Source organism: Hylobates moloch, unplaced genomic scaffold, assembly GCF_009828535.3.
Source record: "Hylobates moloch isolate HMO894 unplaced genomic scaffold, HMol_V3 SCAFFOLD_2, whole genome shotgun sequence".
In the NCBI taxonomy this organism is placed as follows: Eukaryota; Metazoa; Chordata; class Mammalia; order Primates; family Hylobatidae; genus Hylobates; species Hylobates moloch.
In genome coordinates this window covers 145,952,637-145,967,460 of record NW_026652277.1, presented here as the reverse complement: position 1 = coordinate 145,967,460, position 14,824 = coordinate 145,952,637, and the positions used below count along the sequence as shown (strand labels likewise).

The window sequence follows — 14,824 nt, the reverse complement described above, 5'->3', positions numbered from 1 at the left end:
TTCTACTACTTGAGCTCTTTTCTTCATTTTGCTATGCCCAGTCTCTCATTTTTTTGTTGTTGTTATCATTCCCTTTTGCTTTTATTTTCCTTTTCTTGTCTTAGAACCTCTAAGGCAGAACTGTTTCAAACAAGCAGACCGATTTTTGGTTTAGGTGATAGTACTTTGTAAATATAAAAAAATGAAAAGATGTTTTTCCTTTGACAGTTCCCACTTCTGTAATCCTCTCAACAATCCTCTCAAACAGTGCTTTTATTATATCTAAGACATTTATCTGTTCCAGGCCTCAGATTTTCATCAGTAAAATAGTAGAGAGGAGACATGGTGGAAAGTGACAGAATGTGGCTGTTAAATTTAGGCCTCTGACTTCAGAGCCTGAATTCTTAACCATTTCTTTTGTTTGTTTGTTTTCTGTTTTTGAGACAGTGTCTCACTCTGTCGCCCAGGCTGAAGTACAGTGGCATGGCTTTGGCTCACTGCAACCTCCGCCTCCCAGGTTCAAGCAATTCTCCTGCCTCAGCCTCCCGAGTAGCTGGGATTACAGGTGCCCGCCACCACGCCTGGCTAGTTTTTGTATTTTTAGTAGAGACAGGGTTTCACCATGTTGGCCAGGCTGGTCTTGAACTCCTGACCTTGTGAACAGTCCTCCTCTGCCCCCAAAGTCTGGGAATTACAGGCGTGAGCCACCGCACCCGGCCTTAACCATTTCATAAACAGGAATATGCTTTTATTTGGGTGATGGGAGATATTATATTTTTCCTTCCTTTTGAATATTTCATGAAGTGTCTTTTATTGTATTAAGAACTTTAGTGGACTTAAAGTTTAATAAAGGAAGAAACTTCTTTGGTGGCCAATTGAATTGCCCCTGTGACCTGATTATCCTTGTTCCTGAGAACTGAGTTGAAAAACTTTGTTCGATCTGAATTCGTCACTAATTGATCATTACTTGCCGTTTACTTACTCAGGAGCAGTGACCATTGTTACAGTTATAAAACTGAATCCTTATAATTGTTATTAGTTTTGAGTCACAGTAAGGTCTAGTTGTTCTTCATGTACTTCTTGTACTAAAAGTACTTTAGTTCTTCTAGGTTATGGTTGTCTGAAAGGTGGGAACTTTCAGAATAATAGACTAGTTGAGTTGGAAGGAAACTTACATCATTCAGTACAGCTACAGGCATACCTTGTTTTATTGTGCTTTGCCTCATTGTACTTTGCAGATATTGCATGTTTTACAAATTGAACATTTTGGAAATTCTCACAGTATTTCATTTTGTGTAACAAAATATAACATTTTGGTAACTCTCACAGTATTTCATTTTGTGTAACAAAATGTAACATTTTGGTAACTCACAATATTTCATACTTTATTATTATTATTAATTATATCTGTTATGGTGATCTGTGATCAGTGATCTTTGATGTTACTGTTGTAATTTTTTCATGCACCACGAACAGCTCCCATATAAGATGGTGAGCTTAATTGATAAATGTTGTATGTATTCTGACTGTTCCACCTACCGGCTGTTCCCATCTTTCTTCCTGTCCTCAGCCCTCCCTGTTCTCTGAGACACAACAATATTGAAATTAAGCCAATTAATAACCCTGCGGTGGCCCTTTAATGATCAACTTAAAGGAATAACTGCAGGTCTCTCACTTTAAATCAAAAGCTAAAAATGATTAAGCTTAGTGAGGAAGGCATATCAAAGCTGAGATAGGACGATAGCCGGGCCTCTTGTGCCTGTTAGCCAAGTTTCGAATGCAAAGGAAAAGCTCTTGAAGGAAATTGGAAGTGCTACTCCAATGAACACCCAAATGGTAAGAAAGTGAAACAGCCTTATTGCTGACATGGAGAAAGTTTTAGTAGTCTAGATAGGAGATTAAACCAGCCACAGCATTCCCTTAAGCCAAAGCCTAATCCAGATCAAGGCCCTCAACATTGAGGCAAGACCCTCTACTAGCAAAAAGATAACAACTTGCCGAAGGCTCAGATGATTGTTAGCATTTTTTTTTTTTTTTAGCAATAAACGATTCTAAAATTAAGGTATATATTTTATATACCTTATATACCTTTTTTTAGACATGATGCTATTGCACACTTAATAGACTACAGTATTGTATAAACATAACTTTAATATACAGTGGGAAACAAAAAATAAAAATTTGGTACCTTCAGATATAATGTGACTACCGAGTAGAATGTTTTGACTTTGAGAATATTCATTTACATGGAAATCATAGACGTGTTGTGCACTCATTCTCTTTAGACCTTCAGTTCTGGTCTTTAATGTTTAACAGTGTTGAAGTATATCCAGACAACAGGTGGGATGTTAGCATGATTTTTAGTCTTCAGACAATTTCCAGGGAATACAGGCCACACTACCTTCTCTTACCGTTAATTGTTCATTTCAATCTTGGATCATTTGAAAGGGTGAGTGATGATTACAAAATTGGCCACAAGACAAAAACTTTATTGCCTTTTGGGTCATGTAACTGATTATTTTCTCTTAAGTTGCTTTTCTTTTTAGCATCTACTTCTCAAAACTTTTCACTACTATGTAACATAAAAGCTATGCAGGTTGGATAGCTGTAGGAGAGTGCCATGATTTCAGAAATTGGAAAAATCTTAAAACAAGAGTTCTTAAACTTAGATCTATGAGTCCTTTGAAATTGTTGGTGAAGTAAGTGTGTGTGTTTCTTGGAGTGGGCGCTGAGGCAACAATACCTTAAATTTACTTCAGATTTCAAAGAAAGAGTGAGAGGGAGGGTTAAAGAGGAATAGGAAGGATAGGACTGAGAAAGAGGCCTGACTCACATTGGGATGAAAGGGATAGGTAGAGTTGTGAAGGGAAGGGTTAAGAAAGGTTATGAAGGTTAAGTGCCATTAAGTTGGAAGTTTTTAAGTGTACCCCCCTTTAACATTGTCATCTCATTTTTAAACTTCGAAAGTATTCTCTTCATACATTTTCTAGTTTTATTTTCTTTACTGTTTGGTGGAAGAAGGAATGAGTATGTCTAAAGGAACAAGTATTGAGGACCCATCTATTCCTCTCGTCAGTGTGCCTTCGCACATCATGGAGGTAGTCTCATTTAGTCCACACACCGGACCTCAGTGGGGTGGGCACTTCAAGATAAGGAAACAAGACAGAAAGGGGTTAAATTATTTGCCCAGGATAGACAAGTAAATAGATGTGTAGGAAGTAGGGAAAATTGGAGTCCTGGAAGGTACTGGAAAGGAAATCAAAACCTATTATAAAATTAGCCACTTTTAAATAGGAAACAGATGGCACTAATCCTTTTAACAATTTATGACATAGGTTTCCTATGTCATAAAGATGAAACTGGAAATTTTATTCATCAAAGTAATGGCCAAGTACTTGCTTTTTGTCTCCTTAAGATGTAGTAGGGGAAGGGGATTGAACTATAGAACAATTCTTGGCCAGGTTTCTAAATCTTAATGTGTAGCATAGCAGGTAAATTCCATGAGGACACCCACTTCCTAAGAAGGAGAAATGTGCTACTTTCTACTGAAACTTTCATTTTAGTTTTTTTATGTTGCCTGAAGGTTTTTAGAAGCTATTATCTGAAATCCATACATTTTTCTATTTTCAAATGTAAACTGGCTACCTAGAACAAATACAAAGCACTTCCTCAGAGATCAAGAGAAATTTTGTCCTTCGGACTGTGAAGGAAAAAGGTTTATATTTTTACAAGGCAATGGGAGGGACATGTTAGGGAGACTAAAGTTGTTGGAAGTAGACTCCTGCAAAGATGCAAATTCAGTTCATTTGTTTTGGAGTTTGGGGGACAAGTTTACTTTTTCTAACTTTTTCTGACATTTTGTAATATTTGCCTCATACTGTCTTAGAAACAAACTTTATGATGTAGGGGATAGACTTCATTAGAAGAGAAACATCCATCTTAAGAAATAATAGAATGTAAAAGCTCGAAGAATTAAAAATAGATTGTACAAAAAGTGATGGCACTGATGTCCATCTAACCAAATTAATAGAATATTTTAGGATTATTCTCAAGATTGAAAATTTTGCTTATTATTATTTCAAATTTTACTCTTTTTTTTTCTCTTTGACTATCTTTGAAAAAAAAAACAATACTTAAAAAAATATTTTTGCTTACCTTCAGTGGAGCTTGCCAAGTTTACAGGTTACACAGTCCCTCTGTTAGGGGCTGGCGAGGCCAAAGAGGTTTCTAATCTTAAAAAGCTTGCAATAGGTTTTTGGGGATGCACAGACAGATATGGTATATTTTGTGCATAAAAGAGCATTATGTAAGTGCTATGGGAATGCAGGGCAGGAAACACAAATAGATAGTTGTCCGACTTTTTTATAAAATATCCAACTTCAAACTGAATACTCCAGACCTTGTTCTACATTTTTGGATGAACAACATACATGAAATCCCAACATTTCATGGAGTTTTTCAATTAAGTAAACAAATAAATTCAGTAAGTGGAAAATACTATAAAGGAAATAATAAAAAGTGATATGTTAGAAAGAACCCTGGAAGGAACTACTTTATTTAACAGACCTAGGAATGCTTCACCAATAGATGAATGATGAAAATCAGCCAGCTGAGGACAGAGCATTTCAAACAGAGGAAGGTCCAATGCATGGAGACTGAGACAAGCATAAGCTTAGGTTTTTTTTTTGTTTGTTTTTTGTTTTTCTTCAGAAAAAAGCCCATTGTATCTGAAATATCTTATGTAAGGAAAGAGAGGTGTAAGAAATAATGTTGGAGAGGAAGGCAGGCACCAAATCATATTGAAGCTGAGGGGTGGGGCTAAAGAGTTTGGATTTTATTCTCAATGCAATGTGAGTATGAGAAAGATTTTAAAAAATTAACCTGGCTGCATATCAGAAACGATTGTAGGGCTGCTAGTGTGGAAATCATAAAACTTGCTAGGATGCCATTCTATTTGGACAAATTACCTGAGAGGTAATAGGAATTTGGTAAAACTAGTGAATATGAAGAGACATGAATGGATTGAGGAGAGAACTTGAAAGTAGAAACAATGAGAATTGCTAGTTAATTAAAAGAGGGAAGTGAAGGAAGGGGAAAAATCAAACTGATTCCTAGTTTGATTACTGAGTCCTTAGTTTTAATAAATGGTTATATTTGTTGCCACTTAATCAGATGAAAAAATATGGTGGTGGGAGAAGAGGCTTGAAAAGAGGAAATGAAAAGATGAAAGATATGAAAAGGAGGGTAATGGCATTGCCTTCAGCACAAAGGTAATAGCAACAGAAATACTTAGAGAGATTAATTTTATAACAAAGAAAAAAAATACCCCAGATGGGCTGAGACCCAAATCATGATTTCACTTGTCACTCTTCTTTCTACTTAGAGATCCTGATTATTGCTTCTTAAGCTGTCTGGGCATGAAGCAATATTATTGTATAGTGTCTTTAGTTTTTTTACACCAACAGTTTCTGGCATGTTCTTTGTTACTACTGGGAAAATCTCACTCAATGCCAAGAGCTAGCTGTTTGGCACAGTGCATTGGTGCTTTGGTAGCTATTCAAGATGGTCTTCAGAACACATAAAAATACTTTTCTTATGAGGATAGAATATTACTTAGCCCTCTGTACTCTTCTGCTCATACATAACAATCTGATTCTCTGATGGTGGGAGACTAGAGTGGAAGAAAACCCTTTGTGACGGTTAATTTTATGTGTCAATTAGACTCAGTGATAGGGTGCCCGGATATTAGGTTAAACATTATTTCTAGGGGTGTGTGTGTGTGTGTGTGTGTGTGTGTTTCTGGATGTGATTAACATTTGAAATGGTACACTGAATAAAGCAGATAGCCCTCCCCAATGTGGGTGGGCCTCATCCAATCGCTTGAAGTACTGAGTTGAATAAGGAATAAGAATTCCCCGTGTCTGACTGTTTACAAGCTGGGACATCAGTCTCCTGCCTTTGGACTTGGACTCAGATTGGAACTTAACACCAATGGCTCTCCTGGTTATTGGACTCAGACTTGGACTTGAACTGGAATTTATACCATTGACTCTCCTGTTTCTCAGGCCTTTGGGCTCAGAGTGGAATTATACCATCAGCTCTCCTGTCCTGAGTCTGGACTTCTCAGCTTCCACAATCATATGAGCCTATTCCTTATAATATTTTTTGTGTGTGTGTGTGTGTGTGTGTGTGTGTGTGTGTGTGTGTGTGTGTGTGTTGTGTGTGTGTGTGTGTGTGTGTGTGTGTGTGTGTGTGTGTGTGTGTTTATCTATATATTCCTTTTTTCTGGAGAACCCTGACTAATATATCCTTTGTACTAAGGTAGAAAATTTCAACTTTTTTCATCTTCATTCTTCAGACATCCAACGCTCTGGTGAAGGATTTTGTTTTCTATAAAGATGTACTGATTTTATAGAGTACATCTTTATACCCTGCAGAGACTGAATGAGTGAAGTAGACTCGACATAAATAAAAGCACTAATAATGTTCTCATTAGAGCAGAGCGATAAAGAGATTTATGTATATTAAAATATAGGGTTCTCTACATATGATCCAAAGATCTCTGTAGACCCTCATACTCTTTCAGGTGATCCGTGAGGTCAAAATTGTTTATCAATAACACTGAGATATAGTTTTCCTTTTTTCTCTTTTATTTTCTCATGAATAAATAGAAGAATTTCTCAGAGGTTACATGATGTATGATAATACAACAGATTGAAAGATGAAGTAAAAATGAGAATCTAATTGTCTTCTATTGAGACAGGTACTAAAGAGATTTGTAAAAAGTAAAACAATGCTTATTACTTCTTACTGTCTTTTTGTTTATTTTGGGAAATGGTTGTTTTTCATGAAAATATGATAGTAAATTATGAGAGCATTGCCAATCTTAAATTATTATTTTTGAAATTTTTCCATTTTAATTTCTAATATGGCCAATATTGACATAACTCAGAAACAAAAGCTGCTTGATATCCTTAATATCACAAGTATAAAGGGGTCCTGAGACTAAAACATTTGAGAACCTTTGTTCTAGTAGAAGGTTTCTTATATATACCAGCGTGACTCTGACAAATACATTAAATATGTACTTCCAAACATTACACTCTTTCATTAAATCCTTATGTTTGGAAGCAGCATAAACTAGTTTCATTTGTTTTTCTTTTTGTTGTTGTTTTGACATTTTCTGGTACTTTATCTCACATATAGTTAGAGCTAGTGCTGCCTCAATTGTTCATGTTATTAACTAGTGTCTTTGTCTCCTCATTCAATTGGTAATCTAACTAATCAAGTAACAAGTATTTATTAGACTTCTACTGTATGCAAAGCCTTTGTTAGATAGGGTGCTAGTTATCAATTTATTGCCCCGGAGCTTAAAATTTGTCCTTCATTACCTGCTCTGTGATAGTAGCACTTGACCCTTTAAGCGGTTCTGCTTTACAGCTGGCACAGTGTTAAGCTTTGTCAGTAGAGGGCACTGGAGAGACACTTAAGAAAGAAGGATCATCTATTCTTGGTTGAATTGTGATCCTAAGTTTGTTTTTTCTTGGTGGTACTGCACAGTGGACAGAGCTGTGTACATGTAGCAGACGTAGTCCCTCAGTGAGCTTGTAGCACCAAACCTGGACTGGTGACTGCCTTGCTGTGGCACACACATACCCCAGGCCTCATGCCACTCTCCTGCAGGGAGAATGTGTCCTGTTTCCCTTGCTTCCCTAGAGCAGGACCGGCTCTGGCCTGAGTGATCCAGCAGACTACCATCCTGTGAGCAGCAACTGTACCTTCCATAAGGAAATCTGATTCTCAGCAACCTCCCCTGTCTATGTTGGTTTCTTTCTTGGGTACTTTGATTATTCTTTAAGGTTTTCTTCACAGCTTTAAAGTTTCTACCTTCTTATATGTAGTAATTCTTTATATTACATTTTCACTGTTAAATTTACTGTGTGGCTTCTCTCTTCTGATTGGACTCTGAATAAGTCAGGTGCTTTCTAAGAGAACGTAATTACCCTTCTGAGGTTGACAAATGATATCCCAGTAAATTAAAATTGGCACAAAAGCAGTGTATAATTGGGGGCCGGAATCAGACATTTAGAAACTGTGAGACAGTTTGAGGAAAGAAAACTGGCATGATGTGTTGAGAAAATAGTGAGGGGTCTGTCAGACTGGAGAAGGTGGTTTGTGAAGAGAAGTGGGAGGTAAAATGACCAGTTACTTTGGGATAAGATCATGGAAAGTTGTGAATACTAAGCAAAGAAATTGAAATTTTGCTTTTAGTTTATAGGGCACATTCAACAGATTTTGAACAAGAACTGACAATACAAATATTATGTTAGTGTACTAAAGTATACCAACACATACATATATAAAGGAGTTTTAGAAGAAAGTATGGAAATCTATTTATCATTAATTATTTTCTTTGCTATTAATCCAGTTTCCCATGTAAATATCTTATTCATAGAAGTGTAGCTTAAAGATAAAAAATAATTAATGCATAAAATCCATAGGGCATTACATATTCATCTATACAGTAGATTATGTTATTTTCCTTGGCTATTCTTTTTAGTAAAAACTGTCACTTGTTTTAAGTCTTCTCTGCCTTTCTCTTTTTTAATGAATTGGAATAAGAAGTACTCAATTTTTGTATTGTGTTTTTTGAAATATTTAATTATTTATAGGATCCTATAAATACAAATGGGATTTATTTTTAAAAGATTAAAAAATCCCGCTTTTGTTTATTTACTAAGTATTTATCATTGTTCATTTGATTTTCCTCTAGTAAGATAGTATTCATGTAGTCTCTGTTTTAATAAAAAAGTGCAAATCTAGTGCCTATTCATTATAGAACTCTCAGAAACTGTACATATGCAAAAACTTTTTTGAAAACCTAGAAGACAATTATAGCCCACCAGATAATATACTGTTAAGATTTTGCTACATATTTTTCCAGTCATATGTACAAGTGTATGTGTGTGCATATGTGAATATACGCACATTTACAGAGATATAATTATTTAACACAAATGTGTATTTTTCATAAGTGGGTTTAATATTTTATAACCTGCATATTTTACTTAACATATTGTAAATATATTCCATAAAATGTTTTAAAATAATATTATTCTTAATGACTGCATTATTGTTCATTAAATTGATTTGCCATAATTTTGCAAATTACTGATTATTGAATATTGAGAATACTTAATTTTTCTCCGTTTTAAATAGTGTAATGAGTTAGGCATCTTTTAAAGCTGTATCTTTTATACATACCTGATGGTTTATCTAGTATACATTTGTAGACATGGAATCCCAGATCAGAAGGTATGTATCTCTTTTTTTTAAATATACTTTAAGTTCTGAGATACATATGCAGAATGTGCAGGTTTGTTACATAAGTATACATGTGCCATGGTGGTTTCCTGCACGCATCAACCCGTCATCTACATTAGGTATTTGTCCTTATGCTCTCCCTCCCCTTGCCTCCCAATAGGCCCTGGTGTGTGATGTTCCCCTCTCTGTGTCCATGTGTTCTCATTGTTCAATTCCCACTTATGAGTGAGAAAATGTGGTGTTTGGTTTTCTGTTCTTGTGATAGTTTGCTGAGAATTATGGTTTTCAACTTCATCCATGTCCCTGCAAAGGACATGAACTCATCCATTTTTATGGCTGCACAGTATTCCATGGTGTATATGTGCTACATTTTCTTTATCCAGTCTACCATTGATGGGCATTTGGGTTGGTTCCAAGTCTTTGCTATTGTGAATAGTGCTGCAGTAAACATACGTGTGCCTGTGTCTTTGTAGCAGAATGATTTATAATCTTTGGGTATATACGTAGTAATGGGATTGCCAGGTCAAATGGTATTTCTATTTCTAGATCATTGAGGAATCGCCACACTGTCTTCCACAATGGTTGAACTAATTTACACTCCCACCAACAGTGTAAAAACATTCCTATTTCTCCACATCCTCTCCAGCATCTGTTTTTTCTTGACTTTTTAATGATCATCATTCTAACTGGTATGAGATGGTATCTCATTGTGGTTTTGATTTGCATTTCTCTAATGACCAGTGATGATGACCTTTTTTTCATGTTTGTTGGCTGCATAAATGTCTTCTTTTGAAAAGTGTCTGTTCATATCTTTCACCCACTGTTTGATGGGTTTGTTTTTTTCTTGTAAATTTGTTTAAGTTCCTTGTAGATTCTGAATATTAGTCCCTTGTCAAATGGATAGATTGTAAAAATTTTTTCCCATTCTGTAGGTTGCCTGTTCACTCTGATGGTAGTTTCTTTTGCTGTGCAGAAGCTCTTTAGTTTAATTAGATCCCATTTGTCAATTTTGGGTTTTGTTGCAATTGCTTTTGGTGTTTTATTCATGAATATCTCTTAAAGGTCTTTGATGTCAAATTGCTGTCTACAAAGGTTGCACTTAAAACAAACAAACAAAAAGCTTATATAGTTTTCTCTGTCTTGATGATATATTTGAGAACTCTATTGATCAAGAGACTGTAAGGAATATTTGTAAGGCCACTTTAAAGAAGTTTTAATTAAAAGCTAGTACATTGTATGTGTGGGAACGTAGATGTTTTATTAAGCCTTGAGATAACTAAACTCTTGTTAGAAATCTGAGGAATTAGTTAGCTGGTAACAGAACAATTGTAAATAAGCTTAACTTATAAAGTATGAGAGGAGTACATATTTTATAATTTCCCAAGTGTAAGGATTGGGAGCCAGTTATCCTGGGAGACTACAGAAGTAATTTTTAGATGTTGATAAGAATAGCACAGTATCTTCCGTGTTTGGGATAATGGAAGGAATCTTGCTTCAGACAGGCAGCTCCCTCCCTAGTGCCTACTAGGTAAATTGCCATTATATCAAGTCAGTAGGCAGAAGGATTTAGATGGCTTTTTGGTGCTAGTGCTTGCTTCTTCCTTTCTGGAACTGTGCCATAAATGCATTATTATTCCAGAGCACTTGGAGAATGTGGCAGTAATCAGGCATTATTGAAAGAGGGCCATTTAGCAGAAACATTCTATAGAGACAAATTATCAACACTATTTTTCTTTATTATTTAACTTGCTTGAAATGCTGAAATAGTGTAGAAAAGCTTTTATTTTGTGACTTTTGTTTTCCTAGTGATCAAATTGATAATGCCTACAAATGAATATACTTTGCCCATCCTGTTTCCTTAGTAAGAAAAATAATTATTGTAGCTTAAGAGTACAACTGACTGAAAATTCTTAAATGGTCTTTATAGTAAATATTATGCTATATAATTAAAATGTGACACAAAGCATATTTTTACTCCAAAGCTTATTTTATAATAGGAGAAAATAACTATTAGAAAGCCAATAAATCACTTAGAGATTACTACTTTAAAGTTGACATTCAGAAGCCATAATTGATACAGACCTCTAAAAATAATTTAAATGCACTACTGCCATAATATTCCACTGGGGGCGGGGGGTGGAACTGTTATAGTAGTGGAGAAATAGGCTACAGGTTTGTGAAGATGCTGAGGCCCAGTAACAAACACTAAGTAACTTATCCAAGATCTCAGGGCTGGTCCTCGTTGAAAGGAATAATCGGTCTGCTATGCAGTGGCGAATCTGAAAGACACCTTGCCAAATCAACCATTGACTTCAGAATGTGAATATAATAAAAATAGAAACATCCTGCTTCTATAAATTGGATATCCTGTTTAACAATAAAGACATAATTTCTCCAAAATACACACGGACAGTTTATTCTATTAATGTGCCATCTGTGAGACTCAGAAAGAAAGAAAGAGGAAAAAAAAAAAGAATCCTAGCTTATCAGAGAAGATGATAACTAGGAAAAAGAAGTGAACAATAATATCAGCCATTATCACTATGATCTGTTTATTCTGTACTTCGATTATACTGAAGTGTTACAGAAATCTTCCCAAAAGCTCTCAACCAGAGGGCACCTACCACTCAGTGGCAATTGGTTACATTTGAAATTTGGCTTCTCAAATAGTTGACACCATCCCCTCTGCCATGATTTGCATCTGTTGTTGAGGGTTAACTGAACAAGTTAGACTAGTAGTTATTGAGTGTTTAATGTGTCATGGGTACAAATTTTGGGGAAGGAATGCAGAAGATTGATTAGTTTTACATGTTGTCAGGAAGAAAGGGTCAAGTGCAACCCTTATAACACTGAGTTCTGTAACACTACATCTGATATATTTTGGTTAAAATTGCATGCCAGCAAAGAAAAAAGATATTTTACAATAAAATTTGTGTTCCATCTTCTGTGTAATAAATAGGCGTATTTGCATTTTTGTGATATGTGTCTTTGTTAAAATCCACAATGACATGAGAACAATTGGTTGTTTTACTGGAGAGTTTTCTGGGACTAAAAGCAGCAGCCCGTTGTTCAAGTCTCATTTTTGTACTTAGTCCCTGTGTGGCCTTTGTCTGCAATGGAGTCTATATGTGAGCTATGAGAGTGGGACTCTTGATGTCTTGTGCCTCTGCATGATAGATAACCACTGAACACTTACTAAGTCAAAGGGAATGGAGTAGATTGGTGATTTTAAACTGGGTTTCTTGTAGCTCTATAAGAGTTTAGGGACTTTTACAGAACTGGTGCCAGTAGCAGTGGTGATTAGCTGACACCTTAGTGGGTGAGAGACTCCAACTGGGGAAATCTGCTGTGTCCTGATCCTCAGCTCTAGGCATTTTTAACTTTAGCCCTCATACTGACACTACAAAGTGTCCTCATTCCCTGAACTGAGGTTCAAAGTTAGTATGTTACAAATGATCACATAACTTGTATAAATGATGATCTTCCAATATGAAATTAGAAATGGTTCCATTGTTTGCACTCTAAGCACATCTCCCTGCAATAATATTCTGGATAGTGAAAAATAAAGGTGTACCCTTTATGTAAACCAGGCCAATGATGTATCGCTTTTGTGTATGTGTGTGTGTGTGTGTGTGTGTGTGTGTGTGTGTGTATATATATATATAAAAAATAAGACTTGTGTCCAGTAATACTAGAGATTTAGAGTGAGATCTGGATTTGAACCCAACTTTGAGTGTTACTAATTGTGCCTCAATTTCCTAATTTGTAAAATAGGATAATAACAGGTTGTTGTGGAGACTAAATGAATTAATACATAATATGTACTTTGAACACTGTCTGTTACCTAGTAAAAATTCAGTTCATCTACGTATTTGATTGATGTATTTCTATGGCTGTGTTCTGGAAAACAGTCTTTTTAACTTAAATTTAATGTTCATAATGGATTGGCATATTTTTATTGTTGTATGTTCCCTTTGCTTATATATCTCTTTAGCGTTATTATTTGTAATGTCATTTCAGGTTCCTATATGATAGTGGACTCTTCAGATCACGACCCTGGAGAGAAAGCCAGACTTCAGCTGCCTACAATGAAGGAGAACGACACTCACTGCATTGATTTCAGTTACCTATTATATAGCCAGAAAGGACTGAATCCTGGCACTTTGAACATATTAGTTAGGGTGAATAAAGGACCTCTTGCCAATCCAATTTGGAATGTGACTGGATTCACGGGTAGAGATTGGCTTCGGGCTGAGCTAGCAGTGAGCACCTTTTGGCCCAATGAATATCAGGTAATCACCTGTACTTTTCTGGTGTATGTTTTGATGTCATCAGATCTCACTATATGTGTAATACATAGATGTAAATATGCATCTCATGGTAATGAGAGATTGCCCTCTTGCCTCCCCCACCCCCATTGTTGGGGAAGTGTCGTACATAGATATAAATATGCATCCCATGGTAATGAGAGATTGCCCCTCTTTCTTCTCCACCCTGTTGATGAGGAAGTGTTTGGAGACATTGGCACAAAACCTTCAAACTAGAGAAAATATTTCTACATGTTAAAAAAAATCAAGTTTAGGTACGCAATTTGTTGGTGATTTGACAAAGAGCTACTTATGGACAGATTCTTTTCTACAGCTTTGTTCAGGAAGAAATAGCCTTTTTGAGTTTATTGTAATCTTCAGACTGGACTGATTTACCGACTTTTTGAAAGTAACATTTGGGAAATAAACGTGATATAGAGTTTCATGAACTATGTTAAGGGGGAGGCATTTTCATTAATTATTTTAATTTTGATTAATTAATTGAATAATTAAATTTTGTCAATTAAATGACATATAAAAATAAGCCAAAAAGGATAAGTTATTCACAAAGCTTTGGATGTTTATTTTAGAAATGATTCATTGAATTATGATTAAATCAGACAATCAATAGTGTCAGTACCTACTTTATGTTTCTATGACTGAGTTTATATGCTCTTAACAAAAAAAAGGTTCATTTACTAGTTTGGAGAGTTTGTTCAGTAACCCTCACTATGAGGTTCAGTCCCTGGATATTGTTATTTCTTTAAAAGGTTAATTTCGTGTTAGACCTTGAGATTTAAACTTTTAAAGGACTTGCTTATTTGTAGTTTATTATAAAGCCTAATGAGAATACATTTATGTAAAATTATATTTTATGATGGTCAGCAAGCAGTATATAAACTAATAGTTTTATTTCTGCCTTTTAAAAATGAATTATTTCTTTAAGTTAGGTTTTTCTTTATTCTTGAAGGGTAAAAAAGAAATGCTTTGCTTTAATTGCTTTGTCTTGAGTTGAGTTTTCTGTTTTATTAAAGCCTCCTACATTGTAGGCATGGTTCCACAGGTAAGATTTTCAGTTCAAGGTTATATGTTTATTGAGTTTTCAATGGATTTTCATTAGGTACTAGTTGATTCTATTATTCCAGAGCATAAGGATGTTTCTCTTCAGTCGGGGAGAGCCATCTGCTTTTTCAGGGTCCACAGCCCCAGGAGGG

At 35.4% G+C, this 14,824-nt stretch overlaps 1 protein-coding gene across 9 annotated transcripts in view; it reads left to right on the top strand.

Annotated features, from left to right (window-relative positions):
- The window catches only part of PTPRK (protein tyrosine phosphatase receptor type K), a 557,269-nt gene that overhangs the window by 186,135 nt on the left and 356,310 nt on the right, over positions 1-14,824 (top strand). For all 9 annotated transcript variants that reach the window (XM_032158857.2, XM_032158849.2, XM_032158831.2 and 6 more), the window contains exon 3: positions 13,324-13,595. In XM_032158857.2, the coding sequence (XP_032014748.1) occupies positions 13,324-13,595 (272 nt within the window). The remainder of the gene's footprint in view (positions 1-13,323; positions 13,596-14,824) is intronic.